Genomic DNA, 18,962 nt, shown 5'->3' with positions numbered 1-18,962 from the left:
GTTTTGGTTGTGGGGATGTTGTTGTTCTCTTCAATGAGGTCTCTTACAATGTTGAACAGGGAGTTTGAGTTATTTGAGGAGTTTTTTTAATCTTTTGACTATAGTAGTCACGTTTGGTGTTCATAATCGTTTTTTTGTAGGTGGCAAGTTGTGTGCGGTATCTTTGTAGGGTTACTGGGCATTTTGATTTTCTCCATTCCTTTTCCAATTTTCTGAGGTTGGATTTCATTGATCTAAGTTGAGAGTTAAACCATGGGTTGTTTTTTCCTCTGGTTTTTTTTAGCTGTTTTGTTTTCTAAGGGTTTATGTTATTTGCAGTTTGTTCAGTAAGGTGGATCCAGGATTGTATAGCATTGTTGATGTTGGAAAGGTCTAGGTTAGCTAGTTGTTTTCCGTGCTCTTGTTGGAGTAGGTTGGGTTGGAAGGGAGGTCAGTATTTGAAAGATAGTGGATTGTTTGTACATGTCATGTTGTTGGTATGTGCTTGTGTCCTGCATTTTAAGAGGAAATGATCCGACCAGGGGACTGGTTTGGATGAAATGGATGTGTCTGAGAAGTAGTGATTGGTGAAGATCAGGTCTAAAGTGCGACCCGCTTTATGAGTGGGGATGTTCACTTGTTGGTTCAGGTTAAAGCTGGATAGCATGTCTAGCAAGGTTTGGCAGTTTTGTGATTTGGGGTTGGTGTCTGAGTGGAGGTTGAAATCCCCGAGGATTATAGTAGGTTTTTTTGTGCTGATGTTAGTTATTAAGAATTCTAAGAATGGGGAGATCTCACTATCTAGAAGCTTTGGAGGGCAATAGACTAGGCATAGTTGCAAAATGGAGCCAGCAGACAACATGATTCGACTGCAGGAGGTCGTTCCGGACCCCCTCTGGACTTTTGGCAAGTCTTGTGGTGGTCAGGAGGCCCCCCCAAGCTGGCCAAAAGTCCCTGGGGGTCCAGCGGGGGTCCGGGAGCGATCTCCTGCCGCGAATCGTTTTTCCGTACGGAAAAACCAAAGGTAGCGCCGGCGCCATTTCTACAAGCACCGGAGGTCCGAGAGTGGAAGATCACAGCGGGACCCTTCCTCTGGACCCCAGGGAATTTAAGGCATTTTGGGGGGGGGGGGTTCAGGAGGGTGGGGGATTTATTTTAAAGGGTCGGGGTGGGTTTTAGGGTTTTTTTAGTGTGCCGGTTTTTTCGCCCTCCCCCCTCCCCCTTCCCCCAATTTACGATTTTTTGACGATAAATCGGGGGAATTGTTATTGTATCGCGGCTCTAACGATTTTTGACGATTTAAAATATATCGGACAATATTTTAAATCGTCAAAAAACGATTCACATCCCTATACCTTAGCTGAACATTGTAGTATCTAGCAAATTTATCCTAACAACATTGCTCTGCCACAGAAAGACACTAGACCACCCCTGACACAATTTTATCTGAATACCAAGAATGGTCAGACTGGGAGGGTTTTGAAATCTTGACATTTTTGGAGAGCTAGAGAAAGAGACTCTTTATAAGGCTCTTATAGTAGTCAACTATTTACATTATTATAGGAGGGCCAGTTATTAACTAGAGCTGTGGTTTTGGTGGTGGTCTAGGGTTTTGGGGCCAGTTTTACATGCACAGTGAGATGTACGAACAGCACTGTACACATCAATGAAGATTTGACATGATTTGGAGTGAGGAAAGTCACACAAAGATGAGATTTCTACAATGTTCTCTCACCCTTGCTGGTAGAGAGTCCCAAGCTAGGGCGAGGGAACACTGTAGAAACCTCATCTTTGTCGGCCCCTGTCACATGGTAGGAGCACAAGATGGTGCCAGCCGTCCATTGCTCCTACCATGTGACAGGGACTGACCAATGGCACCGGTAGCCCCTGTGACATAGTAAGGGCAAAGGCTATCGGCGCCATTTTGAATACCGAGTGCAGGAGAATACTCCAGGACCCACGGTGGACTACCAGGGACTTTTGGCAAGTCTTAGGGGGGTCAGGAGGGTGGGGGGTTGTAGATAATTAAATATAAAGGGTTGGGATGGGTTTGTTTTTTTTAACTTTAATGGGAAACGAATATCATACGTAACTAATGGACGAATCAGTGTCCCCCGAAAACGGATGTAACGGATTTGGGTCCTGACGAATACCGAATCAAACGTATCCGGCCCTGCTGCAAATCCCTAATTTATATTATTGCAGTATCAGGCTACTCTCTTTTTTTAATATTAGGCACCAACATTTCTGAGAATTGTGTGTTATTTATTTTAAAATAAAATAAGGAAAGTAATATATAGTGTAATCAAGTAGACCTCAGAGAACTGTATTTGTGTATACTCTGTATATTATGGTTTTACTAAATTCTTGACAGAAAAGATACACAAAGAGATTGACTGTGTGGTTGGGCGAAACCATATATCCATTGAGGACAGAAGCAAGTTGCATTACACCAATGCTGTGATCCATGAGATGCTACGATTCATTGATTTATTTCCAATGGGAGGTATACATTCAGTGGTGCGAGATACCCAGTTCCGAGGTTATACAATTCCTAAGGTAATTATTTAATTTCAATATTTTATTTAGCTGAAAAATATTTATCTTATTTTGAAAGTTGTAAGGGACTTTATTGGCTTATTTTATCAACCCTTTAATTCTAGAAATTCCTTCAGTCAGAATAGTAAGTTTAGCTTTAATATGGAAAAGAGCCTTTTCTGTAGCAGGCCCAACCCTATGGAACTTTCTTCCTGATCAAATTTGATTGAAAGCAAATCACAAAGAGTTCAAGAAAACATTGAAAACCTATCTGTTCAATAGTGCTTATAAAATATAATAACTTCAGTTATATACCACTACGACGATACCTTTAGCAGAACTAAAACTTTTATTGTATGTATTTTGATTTTATTTGTATTTTACTCTTTTTCTTTTTCTCATAAATGATGATTGTACCTTTGTAAACCACATAAACGGGCATATAAATGCCTTATTGTGCGGTATATAAAAACTTTTAAATAAATACATAAATAAAAATAGACCTTTAAAAATTCCTTTAAATGCATTTATTTCTCAAAAATCTACATTGGGGCCTTTTGACTGTAGTGTGTTAATTCTGTAACACCTGTAAAATTCCAGTTTTGGCATCCAAAGTATGTTAACATTAATATGTGTTGATGTCATTTTAACACACATACACTTGAGTTACCAGCAAAACAAAATACAAACAAATTTTACTGAGTCACATGCAAATGCATGCAAAGCAATTTATTCATATTAAAATGGCTTATCACAATTCACATTAAGCACACAATTTGCAGTAACCCATTGGATACCATAAAAAGTTAACTATGCCTGCTGATGTACCTACTCCAATGCCGACTCCCTCCTGGAAGAAAAATGTTCCCTCTACAGTATGATGTCCCCTCCCCATGGACGAGGCACCTATGGCTTGCTGTGGCAGCCTAATGATCCCCCCACAGTACAACCCCCCTCAACAGCAAAGGAATCTTACCCTAAGAGCAGACAATGTGGATCTTAGCCCTGTTGATCTATCATCCACCTCTCCTAAGCCCTCTCCAGATCTCCCCACCCTTTGTCTGCTGTTGATATTGCACAACATTCAGGAGTGAGACTTTTTCATGCCACAGTGGGCCCTTTAGTCGCAAAAAGGGGATAATCTGTGCATTATCGTGGCTGGTAATATAGAAGAATTATCAGTGAAGTAGGTTAATAGCATTATTACTTATAGTAGCCCACCTATATTAATGGCTATGGTAAAAATAATTTAATGCAGTTTTCATTATTCTTTAATCATGGAATTAACATTAGTTTTTAATATGCTTGTGAAAATAGGCCCTTGTTTTTGACTTTTCCTTATCTGTCCTTCCTTCTTCCATCTGTTTTCCAGCATACCTGCTATTAACATGTTCCATTTCTGGTGCACTTCATTTTCTGTTTCTTTGAATCACATTGGGGTCTTTGTTAAAAGGCACTCTGGAAAAAAGCATTTTATAAGTAAAGAAATATTTAGATAGACTGATGTTACAATTTGTGTTTAATTTCTAATTTCAGGGTACCGACGTGTGTATCTTTCTGTCCTCAGTATTGTCTGACCCCAAATATTTCAATTATCCAGAGAACTTCAACCCAGGGCATTTCTTGGATGAAAATGGTGAATTTAAAGCAAATGATGCATTTGTGCCATTTTCTATGGGTAAATGTTTCTATTATATATTTTTCAATTAAGGTAGTTTTTCACAATAGAAATTATTATCATCATATTTCTTCTTTTTTAAAAATAATTTTTATCCAGAAAAGTGTGCATTACAACAGTCATCACAACATACCCAGAACAAAAATATTCATATTATAATGTGTTTCAGTATAACCTCAGGTCATGCAACTATACATTAATTTGCAAAGTGCACCATTGCCATTTTAAATATAATATAACTGAACCTCATTCAAAACCTGAGAGAAAATATCAACCTCATCGATCATCCTTACGTACCTTCCCCATACCCACACACACCTAAGCTGTCATCCACCAACCACCCAATACTTTCTGCTTTATACACACCAAAACACACACACACACACACACACACACTCAGACCATAAAAGGAAATAAAGCAGCAAGCAGCCATAATTGTCAATTTCCAATTTATGGCATACCCATGTTCAAGGATAGATTTTTCCATGTCTTCTGGTAACCAATCCAAAAATGTTTTCCAGGCCAGTGCATCATCCTCAATCACTTTTTGTCTAGCAAATTTCACATCAAGACTTTCCGTCAACATATACTTGGGAATTCTTCCTTGCCACAAGCCTTGCATGAGTGACTCCTCCTCATTCCTGTTGTGGCAGTGGACCCCTGGCCCAAGGCATTGTTGGTGCCACCCATGGGGGAAGCCCCACATGGGTCTCCACCGTCAGGAGGTGAGGCCAAGCGGGAAGCGGAGGCCAACTGGAGCTTTTCCAATACTAGCCCTCGTTCCCCGCAGGTTGTGCCCTTGGGTTCTGGTGCCAGCTGACCTTAGGCGAACCTCCACATGGTTGATCCAGAAGAAGATGTCCAGAGGCAGAGTGCCAGGTGGCAGTGAAGACAAAGGGTTGGGTCCAAGCAGAGAGTCGAGGCAGGTGGCTAAAGTTAAGGTCAGGTCCAAGTAGAGGGTCAAGGCAGGCAGCTAGAGATGAGGTCAAGTCCGAGCAAAGGGTCAAAGCCAAGGATGTCTGTCAGAAGGTAAGCAGGAACGAGGCCAGGAGCTGGAGCAGGAACTGGAGCTGAAACAGGTACTGGAACAGGGGTAGCAACAAAGCGCATGGCAGGGAAGCATGGAGTCCTGTTGCCAAGGCAAGCTCTGAACATCTCAGCCTGCCTTATATAGTGGAACTGGTTGACTTCATCATCCAGGGCCATGGGAGGCTTTCCCGTCACGGCCCCTTTAAAGTCCAGAGAGGCGTGCACCTGCGTGCCTAAGGTTGACGGGCCAAGGAAGAGGAAGTGGCGATGTCTCCCCTCAGCGCATGTGGGGAGGCACGGTCAGCCACGGAAGAAGCTGCAACAGCACAGGAGGGCCCCGGGAACAGGGAGGGAATGCGGGCATGCAGGCGGCTGCCCACCACTGCCAAGGAGGTCAGGCCAACTCTGGGGAGCCAGCATCGTGGGTGAGTGAGCCCGGCCGGGGAGTGCAACAATACCCCTCCTCCTGGAGGTCTGGGCTTACCCAGATGGGTCAAATGGAATTGCTGGAGGAGACCTTTATCAGGGATGTTGGTAGCAGTTTCCTAGGAGTTTTCTTTGGGGCCGTACCCCTCCCAAGAGAGGAGGTACTCTCAATGGCAGCCTCTCTTGTGGATTTTTAAGACTTCTTGCACCCTGTAAAGGCTGCCAGTTTCAGAAACAATTTGCTAGGATTCAGGAGTTCTATGAGACGGCTATGAAAGCACCAAGGGTTTAAGCATGGATTCATGGAACGAATTATGTATTCCCAGTATGGGCAGAAGAAGAAGCTGGTAGGTCACTGGGATGATGAGTCAAATGACTGGAAATGGGCCAGTATATCTGGGAGCAAATTGCTGAGAAGGAAGCTTTAAATGAATATTGTGCATACTCAGCCATACCTTGTCACCAGGCTGGAACTCTGAGGCTGGCCTTCGGAGAGCATCTGAGGATCTTTTGGCATGTGTAGCCACTTGTTGTACCCTTTGATTCATGTGAGTCTGCAAGGGCTGAAGAACATCTGCATTCGCTTGGTCTGCTGGAGAAGGAACTGTGAGGGGTATCGGCAGAGAAGACCGTGGTTGACTCCCTTATACTAAGGAGAAATAGGAGGCTCCCGTGGCTGCGGCAATGAGAGAGTTATGGAAAAACTCAGCCCACGAGAGCAGTTGGGCCCAATTGTCTTGCTGGTCATTGGAGTATGAGGGCAAAAACAATTTGAAAGAGCGGTTCATACGCTCAACTTGGCCTTTGGCCTGAGGATGGTAGGCTGTAGTCAATCCAACCAATATCCCAAATTTCTTGCACAGGGAATGCCAATAATGGGCAACAAATTGAGGTCCTCTGTCTGAGGTGATGTGTTCAGGTAATCTGTGGACACAGAATATGTGCAAGAAGAAAAGGCATGCTAATTCAGGTGCAGAGGGCAAGCTAGGAAGCAGGATAAAGTGAGCCATCTTGGAGAACCTGTCCATAGCCACCCAGATAATGGAGTTCCCATTAGATACAGGGCGGTCCACCATGAAATCAGTGGACCGGTGAGTCCAGGGCTCTCTGGGGGCTGACAATGACTGCAATAGTCCCCAGGGTTGGCCCCAGGTATCTTTTGTTGTGCACATGTGGGGCAGGAATCCACATAGGTTCAAGTATCCAAGGGCATTATTCACCACCAATTATAATGTTGAAGGGAGGGACAACATCCGTGAGCATCCGGAGTGTCCAGCAACTCGGAAGTCATTTGCCCACTGTAGTACCTTTTCATGAAGCTTGCAGGGCACCACCGTCTTCCCCACAGGCACGGTCATGGCAGCAGACAGGTAGATATAAGCCAGGTTAATAATATGCTGAGGTTCTTCATGAGAATCTTCCGGCTCAAAAGAATGAGATAAGGCATCAGCACATAAATTCTTTTCTGCAGGAGAGTAACGAAGACCAAAATTAAACTGAGTAAAGAACAACGCCCAGCAGGCGTGGCAGGAGTTAAGAAGCTGGGCATGTCAGAGGTGCTCCAGGTTTTTATGATCTGTAAATATCGTAAAGCAGTGTTGGGTACCCTTCAGCCAGGGGCACCTTTGTTCTAGGGTGAGCTTCACTCAAGGAGCTCATGATCCCTCATACTGTAATTCCACTCCATGGAGCAAAACATGTGCAAGTAAAAGGAGCATGGATGCAAGGTGCCCTTACTGGACTGTTGACTAAAGACTACGACTGTTCCAATGGCAGAAGTGTCCACTTCGATGATAAAAGGATGATTTGAGTCCAGATGACATAATCAGGGTCCACATACAAAGGCCTCTTTTAGGGCCTGAAAGGCTACAATAGCCTCTGGAGTCCAGCTCTTGGTGTCACTTCCCATATGAGTGAGGGCCATAAGGGGGGCTTTGACTAGAGAGTAGTTGGCTATAAAGAGACGATAATAATTTGAAAAACCTAGAAATCGCTGTAATACCCGTAGGCCAATGGGCCATGGCCAATCTTGGATGCTCCGCTGTTTACTAGGGTCCATGGAGAAACCGTGTCTAGATATGATGTACTCTAGAAATGGTAGGTTCTAGGGATGTGAATCGAGCTTCGGATGATTGAAAATATCGGACGATATTTTCAAAATCGTCAGAAATCGGGGGCTCCCGATAAGAGAACCCTACGATTTTGTTCCTGGGGTTCTCTTATCATTTTGGGGGAGGGCGTGAAAAACGCACACCAAAACAATCCCTAAACCCACCCCGACCCTTTAAAACTGTTCGCTTAGCTTCCCCCACCCTCTCGAACCCCCCCAAAACTTTTTACAAGTACCTGGTGGTCCAGTGGGGGATCCCGGGAGCCATCTCCCGCTCTCGGGCCGTCGGCTGCCACTAATCAAAATGGCGCGGATGGCCCTTTGCCCTTACCATGTGACAGGGTATCCGTGCCACTGGCCGGCCCCTGTCACATGGTAGGAGCACTGGATGGCCCATGCCATTTTTAAAGATGGCACCAGCCATCCATTACTCCTACCGTGTGACAGGGCCTGGCCAATGGCACGGATACCCTGTCACATGGTAAGGGCAAAGGGCCATCGGTGCCATTTTTATTAGTGGCAGCTGAATGCCCTGAGAGCGGGAGATCGCTCCTGAGACTTCCACTGGACCACCAGGTACTTGTAAAATGTTTTGGGGGGGGTTGGAGGGGGGGTGGGGGAAGCTAAGCGAACAGTTTTAAAGGTTCGGGAGAGTTTTTGTGTTTATCGGCTTGAGCGCAGCCGATAAACAAAACCGCAATCGGGCCGCACAAAAAAAAATTAATGATGTGAATCGGAACCAGAATCAGAACCGATTCCGGTTCCTATTCACATCTCTAATAGATTCTGCCTTTCGAGCAGACACTTGTCTAACATGGCATAAATATGATTGTTGCGCAGGCACTGAATCACAGCGCGGACATCCTGATGATGAGTAGTGAGGTCCTTTGAGAAGATAAGTATGTCATCCAGATAGGCAATGACTTTTGTATGTAGCAGGTCATGGAATATCTCATTTATCATGCGTTGAAATATCGCAGGGGCGTTAAAAAGGCCAGATGGCATTACAAAATATTTGTAATGCCCATCTCTGGTATTGAAAGCGGTTTTCCAAACATCTTCTGGGTATATATAGATCAGATTGTAGGCTCCTTGTAGGTCTAATTTAGTAAAAATGGTGGCCTCTTGGAGGTGATCAAATAGTTCATTGAGCAAGGGCAGAGGGTACTTGTCCTTGCAAGTGATGGCATTTAGGCCACAGTAGTCAATTCATGGTCGTAAAGACCCATCCTATTTGGTAACAAAAAGAAGCCTGCGCTGACAGGCGATGTGGAGGGATGAATGAACCCCTCAGCCAGGTTTTCACGAATGTAGTCCGACATAGCTTTGGTCTCTGGTACAGAGAGAAGGTAGGTTCTGCCCCTGGGAGGCGAGATTCCAAGCAAGAGGTCAGTAGGGCACTCAAATTCTTGGTGTGGTGATGGATGTCAGCCTTCTGTTTGGAGAAAATATCCTCAAAGTCAGCGTATGGCACAGGAAGGCCTGAGACAGTGGCCAGCAGCGGGAACCACTTTTCTTAAAAAAGAGTGATGGCAGGCAGAACTCCACTCAGAGTTGCAGAGTCTCCCAATTGAACCACGGGGAGTGACTGAAGCCAGGGTAAATCTAGCACTACTGGGTGGATAATTTTTTTTTTTAATTCTTTATTTATCAATTTTAAATTTTTACAAAACTTAATTTGCAAATATGAAAACCAATGGAGGTATAGACATTAATTCCACTGAAGATACAAAAGATCAATCATCAATTAGCCTTAAAGAAATAATAAGAGAAAAATTAACATATAGCCTCCTTAATCCATAAATCAATATAAGAACTAATGCGGGGATCCAGTATTTAAGAAGTATTAACCAGGTAAAAAATAAATAAGAAATTACTGCACTTCTAAGCTTCCACAATTCACTAATTTATGGGAGACGAAGTAATGGGGGTCTTAGCTTGAAGAAATTCTTTCACTTGCTAAACAGTAAAGAAAACATTCAATTCTGCCCCCCTCTTTAACACACATTTACAGGGAAATTTTAGCATGAAATTATAACCTAAGGAAATTATCTCAGGGCATAGGGCTAAAAATGTCCTACGCCATTCTTGTGTTATTGGGGAGAGGTCAGGAAATATTTTTACATTTCCATTCATAAAGGTAATTGGGAACTTCCTGAAATATATTCTCATAATATTTTGCACATCTGCTGAGGTTAACAAAGAGACTAGAAGGGTGGCTCTGTCCAACTCTAAATTTGAACTCTCCAAGATTTCAGTTAAATTCTCTTACAGATTTATAGAGATGTGAATCGTGTGCCAGATTGTCTTAACGATCAGATTCGGCTGGGGGGGGGGGGGGCTCGAGAGATCCAGGGGGGCTTCGGGGAAAGATTTCCGTTCCAGGCATCAGCTGTTCTAAAAAAAAAAATGGCGCCGATGCCCCTTTGCCCTTACCATGTGACAGGGTATCCGTGCCATTGGCCGGCCCCTGTCACATGGTAGGAACACTGGATGTATATTTAGATAGATAAATAGATATAGATATAGGAGTCATTTCCCAAAAGTCGCAGTGTCTGACCTAGATGACTAATTTTGTCAGCTAGGTTTTGATGAATTTTAAACAGCAAACATAGGCATATGAATCAAACAGGAGTCTGCAGTCAATAAGTGCCATCTTGAATAATTGAACCAGTGAAGCAGGAGAATCTGAGGAAAGGAGACCTGAGGGGGCAGTGTTCTGCTGGGTAGAGTCTGATTAGGGGGGTGATCCAAGAGGGCAGCTTCTCGAGGTGGGTGTTTGCTTGGGGGGAGATTAGAAAGTGAGGAATGTTTGGGCATTCCGCCCTGGTTAGTCATCTTTTAGGGAAAAGAGGACTTCTGGAAAGGAGCCTAGAGATACATGTCCCTTTTGTCCTTTTAGGGGAGGAGGGAAAGGGATGGGATTACATAAGGGTGCTAGTTTGGGCTACAGGCCTTTTTATTTCCAGTGAACTGGTTACCTTCTCTTACCATGGAAGTATATGCAGCCAAAAAAAGTTTTGATTTGTTATCATTTTATTTTCAGAAGACATGCACGAACACGCCATTTACACACATAAGATTGAATTTTAAGGGGGCATGGGAGGCCCGTTTCTTTTCTTTACTTTTTTTACTTTTATTTTTTTTAACTAAAGAAACAAAATTAACATTACATGAAATGAAATTCATGTGAAAAGCACACACAAACAAAACAACAAATGAAACAAAGCTTTTACTATTTCCACCCCCTACTGCAAAAGATGACATCATGTCAGAGTGTAATAAAATCCTGTGATTTTGCTGAAGGAGAGAAATGACCTGAATTATCATGCTTTTATGATCATTTGTAATTTTGCTATAAGCTGCTGCATGAAACTGAAAAATCTGTTATCATAAATATATTTGTTTTGATACATTTTCAAGAAAAAAAAAAAGCTTTAACCTATTCTTAATCATTTTGTTACAGAAAAGTGAAGTAAGCATTTAAGCCAGGAGAGTATTTATTCAATTTGTTAGAGTTCGAATGAATAATGTAATCACAACATTAATTTTTATTATTACTTTTTTAATAGGTAAACATAATTGTCTGGGACTGGGTCTTGCTCGGATGGAGATCTTTCTATTCTTCACTACAATTCTGCAGAACTTCTCCTTAAAATCTGTTTTACATCCAAATGAAATTGACTTAACACCAGCAGCCAAAGGTTTTGAAACCATAGCTCCCTATTATGAACTCTCTTTTCTTCCTCGCTAAGGAAACCCTCAATATATTTAGTGAAATTACAAGACCTGGATGATATATCTAATTCTACTTTACCTCTCCAAAATTATCTGCTGAAAAGTAAATATATACTCACTGGTGACCACTTCATTAAGTAAAGCTGTAGAAACAAAAAAAAAAATGTCTAAAGGAATGTATCATGCTGAGGCTTAAAGCAAGGGGGTGAATTTTCAGCTACACTCATAAAAATTAGGATATATGCACATAAGTAGCATCTACTCGTATTCTTGCTGTTTTATTAACATCAAACATATGAATTTATTTTTGCTTTCATGCATAAAAAGGGGGCAATCTAGAAGTATTCTGGGACAGGGTTAACATTTACATGCTTAAGTAGCTATTGTCAAAGACATATTTGGGTCGATTTGCCAACTTGGTTAATTTTAGGCCTGTTAATTTTCTTGTATATGTAATATTAAGCTTGCTTATTGTATAGTATTGTTAAGGTGGGAGGTCTCAGTAAATTGTGGGAGTTCAGGTTGAAGAACCAGGAGGGTCTTGAGGATCGGGGAAACAGACTGGGTGAACAGGTGAAGGAATTGGTAAAACTGATCATTTCATTTATGTAAGCATGTTTTAAAATATACTGACTTACACTTGTAAATTCTGCTTTACGAGAGTAAGTCCTACTTTACTTTTGCATGAAAAATGTACACGTGTCTATTTTAAAAATGGTTAGGAACAGTATGTGCTTGCAATGCATTGAGTTTATTTGTGGGTAAGCATACATACGTACGTATGTTGTGAAGTAAAGATTTGCATATTTTATGATACAAGTGGGTTATAAAATACTATTGTAGATCAATGTAGATGCCACCAAGCAGAGTTATTTAAAAGTTATCCTCCCCGATATTACAAAACTTTCAAATAAAATGGATAAAGTCTCAAAATGTTTTTCTGATTTAACCAAATTGCCAAATGATTTAAAATATGCAGAACTATTAAGAGTTAAAACAGTCACAAAGGGCTTTGGGTAGTATTATAATTAGAGGATGATGTGCTATGCTGCAAAGTTTTTTTCACAAAAGAGAGCTACTCGTAAAAACTAGGACAAAAATCCAGAAATGTGCAAAAATGCTAACAATAGGAATTCTGTGCAATTGTTAGTGAGAAGACCCTTTTAGCAAAATTATTTTTAATACTTGAGCAAAATCATGCAAAGCAGCTCACATTGTATGATTTTGCGAATACAGGTAAACAAAATAAGCTTTGTAGGTCCATTTTACAAAATAATTAAACCTCATAATTTCAGTGGCAATTTATTAAATGTGTGCAGGGATGGAAAATATCAACAGGCCTGATATAAAATCTTCAATAAGACAACCTCCATAGAATTTCCCTTTCAAAATTTAATGGACCGTGGAGAACACATAGGGGCGGATTTTCAAACACTACGCGCGCGGGTACTTTTGTTCGAGCCACTGGCGCGAAAAAAAGTACACCAGATTTTATAAGATATGCGCGTAGCCGCGCGTACCTTATAAAATCCGGGGTCGGCATGCGCAAGGGGGTGCACATTTGTGCAACCTGCGCGCGCTGAGCCCAGCACGGCCTGCCTGTTCCCTCCAAGGCCGCTCCGATTTCGGAGCGGCCTCGAAGGGAACTTTTCTTCGCCCTCCCTTCCCCTACCTAACCCACCCCCCCCCCCCGGTCCTATGTAAACCCCCCCTTGCCTTTTCCGGCAAAGTTTCACCTGCTGGGGGGGAGGGAATCGGATCGTCGCGGTTTTGTTTTTTTTAATATTGTGTAAATCATAAATCGGGGGAGGGCGGGAAAACCGGCACACTAAAACAACCCTAAAACCCACCCCGACCCTTTAAAATAAATCCCCCCCTCCCGAACCCCCGCCCCCCCAAAATGTCTTAAATTACTTGGGGTCCAGTGGGGGGGGGGTCCCAGTGTGATCTTCCACTCTCGGGCCACGGGTGCGTTGATAGAAATGGCGCCGGCTCTACCTTTGCCCTGTCATATGACAGGGCAAAGGTAGAGCCGGCGCCATTTTGGTTCCTGTCCCCCAATGTCACGAACGTAGGAGATCGCTCCCGGACCCCCGCTGGACCCCCAGGGACTTTTGGCCAGCTTGGGGGGGCCTCCTGACCCCCACAAGACTTGCCAAAAGTCCAGCGGGGGTCCGGGAACGACCTCCTGTACTCGAATCGTGTTGCCGTATTGCAAAATGGCGCCGGCCATACGGCTGGCGCCATTTTGCAATACAGCAATATGGCCATACGGCCGGCGCCATTTTGCCCGAGTATTGCAAAATGGCGCTGGCCGTATGGCCATATTGCCTTATTGCAAAATGGTGCCGGCCATTTGGCCGTATGGCCGGCACCATTTTGTAATATGGCAACACGATTCGAGTGCAGGAGGTCGCTCCCGGACCCCCGCTGGACGTTTGGCAAGTCTTGTGGGGTCAGGAGGCTCCCCCCAAGCTGGCCAAAAGTCCCTGGGGGTCCAGTGGGGGTCCGGGAGCGATCTCCTACGCTCATGACGTCGGGGGACAGGAACCAAATTGGCACCGGCGCTACCTTTGCCCTGTCATATGACAGGGCAAAGGTAGCGCTGGCGCCATTTCTATTAACGCAGCCGTGGCCCGAGAGTGGAAGATCACACCGGGACCCCCCCCCCCACTGGACCCCAGGTAATTTAAGACATTTGGGGGGGGGTTTTCGGGAGGGGGGGATTTATTTTAAAGGGTCGGAGTGGGTTTTAGGGTTGTTTTAGTGTGCCGGTTTTTCCTCCCTCCCCCGATTTATGATTTACACAATATTTAAAAAAACAAAACCGCGACGATCCGATTCCCTCCCCCCCCAGCCAAAATCGATCGTGAAGACGATCGATCACACGATTCACATCTCTATAATAGAAGCAAAACTGATCAGATCATTGTAAGGCTGCAAAGGTAGAGCAAAGGGCACCAGCAACAGTGGCATGACCTTCCCCCCCCCCCAAGATTACAGGAGAGGGGAAAATTGGTAGCAAGTATGGCATAAAGAGCTCAAGAGATCATGAAAGGGGAAAAAAACACCAAAAGAGGTAGAAAACTCCTCAAGACAGTGATAGAGAGTCAAAGCAACTGAGAGTGGCATGAAGACCCCAAAGCATCATAAATGACACAAATCAGCCACTCACCCTGGCTCCAAATGAGGAGCAAAGGGCACTGTCCAAATTGGTAAAAAGCCCTAGGCAAGGAGAAACCAGAAGAAATCCCTAGAGGAGGCTTGATGTCATTTCTACATGGTATCATTAGGTAAAGGAACTGGCTGTTCGAATTTGGAATTGGTATTCACTTGAGGCAAAGATGATACTGACTAGAAGAATCAAATGCTGTTTGGCCACTAGCTGCAAAAAATCCAGTGATTCATGGGATCCAGAACACAATTCTTCTTCTGAATCAGTGATTGCAAATGCTGTCTCCAATAACTTAGAAGCATTAATCATGGAGGAACATTTTTCAAGTTCTGGGTGCTGCACTTCTGAAGCCCTTTCCTTTTGCTGTGATATAATCCATCTACAGCTAAATACTGTATGAGACCAATAATTCCAAGAACCATAAGGAAAGAGTGTGAAGAAAATGTCCAAGAAGACATGAAACTGTTAAAGATAATTGGGTGAGTAAGGTCTGTATAAATCCTTGGATGGCCAGGGTTAGACAAAGATTCAGCAAGTACCATAGAAGAAGGACATTTGAAAACCACCAAGAAGCCAGATGAAGCAGCAAAGGAAGCACACTAAGATACCAAGACTGACTTGAGAGTGGTGGCAGCAGCAGTGATGCTGGCAATTAGGGATGTGAATCGTTTTTTGACGATTTAAAATATCGTCCGATATATTTTAAATCGTCAAAAATCGTTAGGGCCACGATACAATACCAATTCCCCCGATTTATCGTCAAAAAAATCGTAAATCGGGGGAAGGGGGAGGGCAGGAAAACCGGCACACTAAAACCCCCTAAAACCCACCCCCGACCCTTTAAATTAAATCCCCCACCCTCCCGAACCCCCCCCAAATGCCTTAAATTACCTGGGGGTCCAGCGGCACACTAAAACACCCTAAAACCCACCCCCGGCACACTAAAACCCCCTAAAACCCACCCCGACCCTTTAAATTAAATCCCCCACCCCAAATGCCTTAAATTACCTGGGGGTCCGTAGCGGCGGTCCGTAGCTTAAATTACCCCCGGGTCCGTAGCTAAATTGGGGGAAGGGGGAGAGCAGGAAATCCGGCACAGTAAATCGTGGTGTCTTCAGCCGGCGCCATTTTGCAAAATGGCCGCCGCAAAATGGCGGCAGCCATAGACCAATACGATTCGACGCAGGAGGTTGTTCCGGACCCCCGCTGGACTTTTGGCAAGTCTTGTGGGGGTCAGGAGGCCCCCCCAAGCTGGCCAAAAGTTCCTGGGGGTCCAGCGGGGGCCCCTGGAGCGATCTCCTGCCGCAAATCGTTTCCGTACGGAAAATGGCGCCGGCAGGAGATCGACTGCAGGAGGTCATTCAGCGAGGGTTCCAGACCGCTGCTGAACGACCTCCTGCAGTCGATCTCCTGCCGGCGCCATTTCCGTACAGAAACGATTTGCGGCAGGAGATCGCTCCAGGGGCCCCCGCTGGACCCCCAGGAACTTTTGGCCAGCTTGGGGGGGGCCTCCTGACCCCCACAAGACTTGCCAAAAGTCCAGCGGGGGTCCAGAACGACCTCCTGCGTCGAATCGTATTGGTCTATGGCCGCCGCCATTTTGCGGCGGCCATTTTGCAAAATGGCGCCGGCTGAAGACACCACGATTTACTGTGCCGGATTTCCTGCTCTCCCCCTTTCCCCGATTTAGCTACGGACCCGGGGGTAATTTAAGCTACGGACCGCCGCTACGGACCCCCAGGTAATTTAAGGCATTTGGGGTGGGGGATTTAATTTAAAGGGTCGGGGTGGGTTTTAGTGTGCTGGGGGTGGGTTTTAGGGGGTTTTAGTATGCCGCTGGACCCCCAGGTAATTTAAGGCATTTGGGGGGGGGGGTTCGGGAGGGTGGGGGATTTAATTTAAAGGGTCGGGGGTGGGTTTTAGGGGGTTTTAGTGTGTGTTCACGATTTTAACGATTTTTCACGATAATCTAAACACCCAAACGGCGACGATACGATTCCCTCCCCCTCCCAGCCGAAATCGATCGTTAAGACGATCGAGGACACGATTCACATCTCTACTGGCAATTATTAAAAACTGAAACAGTAGAAGCAGAGCAATACAGCAAGAAGAGCAGCTGGAAATCTCCCCAAGGTTACCTCAACAGCTAAGGTAGAAAGAGGAAGAATGGCATCACAAGCCAAAGACACTAGTAGGGACAAAGTAGCACCTGGATTGGCATGAAGGGCCTGGTGAAATAAGAATGCAAAAAAAAATGAATGGCCAGAATAAGAAAGAAAGTTGGCAAATCCCATAGGGAAAGGGGAAATGAAAATAACCATAAATACAGCTAGAGTAGGAGAATCCTGTCTCAGTTGGAGGAATGTGGCTGATCCTACCAGCAGCACATGCTTTTGTTAAACTGTAAAGATTGAGCCCTGCCTTCACAGAGTGTGAGCCATTAAGCTATGGTAGGATTGGCACTGCCTGGCTATCATATCAGCTGGGCTCCCACCAACAGTAGTGTTAGTGTTCGTGGTAGTTGTGGGTGGATCCTTGGGCCGATGGCAGATGACTACGCCCCCGGGGGAAGATCCCAAGAGGGACCACCAGTCAGGCTCAGAGTATGGAGACAGACACACACTAGTTCTTTTATTACACAATATATGGAACCACCAGAGGTGGCAGTAGTGAGCTGGAAGTGCCCAGATGGGCTGTAGTCCCTCAGATACTGGAATAGTGATCCTGGATAACTGAGCTGTAGAGAAACTGAATATAATGAGTAGGCAGGATATGTAGAGTTCAGGAACAGAACCTTGATGGTAACGCTCACACATTCATCTCTTAGAAGCAGCCCAGGAGCTGGAATGACGAGGCCCTCGAGGAGCGAGTACCTGGTTCCAGGGAACGCTCTGAGAGAGAGATGGAACTCACTGGTGTTGTAGGCAGTGATGACTTTCTGGCAGAAGTTGTATTCAATAGCAAGTCAGGGAACGTGGGCCCTCGAGGAGCGAGTACCGGTTCCAGATTGCGATCTGAAAAGCAAAAGAGAAAGCGAGGCCCCCGAGGAATGGGTAGCCCGGTACGTCCGAGGAGGCAGAGTAGCAATGTATGCGGAGAGCGAATCCCATTCGCAGATACCTAGAGGAAAGCCCTTGCAAACTCGATTCGTTAGCGATTTCAGAGACCTTAAATATCAGGTGAAGATGACGTAACCTCAGAGGGACGCCCCTGAGGTTCGCACCACCGCTGGTACTTGAGTCGGGGCCGTGCCGCATGCGTGCCCTTAGGCTGCTGGGAAACATGGTGGAGTGCAGTATCTAGCTGGTCCGGGGATGCCGGAGGAGAATGGCATGATGACGCTGCGGCAGTCAAACTTCCAACAGGCAAAGAGGGAGTCACCAAAGAAGTAAGGTGTGCGCAGTGGAGATGTCGGGCAACGACGGTCGCAACAAATAGGTAGACATGCTCAGATTGCATCAATGTCTAGGCTTCCCCTGTACCAACCTTTTCCCTGCAGGCTGAGCCCTTGGGGTTCTGAGGCTGGAAGGATTTAGGTGATGGTCCTTTGGGAGCAAACAGGCAGAATGTGAAACCATTCTAAAGTCAGGGCTGGCAGAGAACAAGCAGCATCTATATACAAGCAGAGGTCAGGTCAGCCCCAGATCAAGCAGCATTATTATCCAGGCTTAGGTCAGGGCAGGTGAAGATCAAGTGTGAGTCAATATGCAAGCAGAGGTGAAAGATTCAAAGGTACACAGAGAGAGGGAGTAGCAAGCAGTGAGATGGACAAGAACACAGACAAATAATGGACAGGGCTGGTAGTTATAATAGTCCTGGAAAAAACTGGAATATTTGAATACTGTGATATGTTTTAAAGGGACCAATATGAAATATATATTAGTGGAGAGAGAGAGAGCTTTGGATGTCCTTCTACTAGGTGGTTTCCATCTTTGCATCTGCTGCTGTTGATTACCAACATGAGTAGCCAGGAAAGGGAGAATCCCTTGCTGACATCATCCTCTGGGAACCTAAAGCATGGTGTACCATGAATGTGGTGGGAGAGAGAGTGCTGGTTATCTTCCTGCTGGGTATTTTCCATCTTTGCCTCTGCCGCCAGGGATACTGATGTGAGTTTGCCAGAAGAAGGATAGCCCCCTTGCTGAGGTCATCCTCTAAGGACTTAAATTGTGGCATGCAGCAGTGAGCTGCAATTGGCTGTTACAGGAACTGGCCACAGAGACCCACGACCAGCTCCCTTCACTCACCAGCGCAGCCGCCTCAATCTTGCCGGAAGCCTTACGGCAGCT

The 18,962-nt window shown here is 44.9% G+C and overlaps 1 protein-coding gene across 1 annotated transcript in view; it reads left to right on the top strand.

Moving 5' to 3' along the window:
• The window catches only part of LOC115084912 (cytochrome P450 2G1-like), a 98,700-nt gene extending 85,771 nt beyond the window's left edge, over nt 1-12,929 (top strand). The window contains exons 7-9 of the mRNA XM_029590326.1: nt 2,354-2,538; nt 4,054-4,195; nt 11,333-12,929. Of these exons, the coding sequence (XP_029446186.1) occupies nt 2,354-2,538; nt 4,054-4,195; nt 11,333-11,514 (509 nt within the window). The 3' untranslated portion in view covers nt 11,515-12,929. The remainder of the gene's footprint in view (nt 1-2,353; nt 2,539-4,053; nt 4,196-11,332) is intronic.
• Nucleotides 12,930-18,962: the final 6,033 nt, after the last annotated feature.

The sequence above is a fragment of the Rhinatrema bivittatum genome, chromosome 2 (assembly GCF_901001135.1).
Source record: "Rhinatrema bivittatum chromosome 2, aRhiBiv1.1, whole genome shotgun sequence".
In the NCBI taxonomy this organism is placed as follows: Eukaryota; Metazoa; Chordata; class Amphibia; order Gymnophiona; family Rhinatrematidae; genus Rhinatrema; species Rhinatrema bivittatum.
The sequence above is the reverse complement of the archived record's forward strand: the minus strand, read 5'-3'. Positions and strand labels throughout refer to the sequence as shown.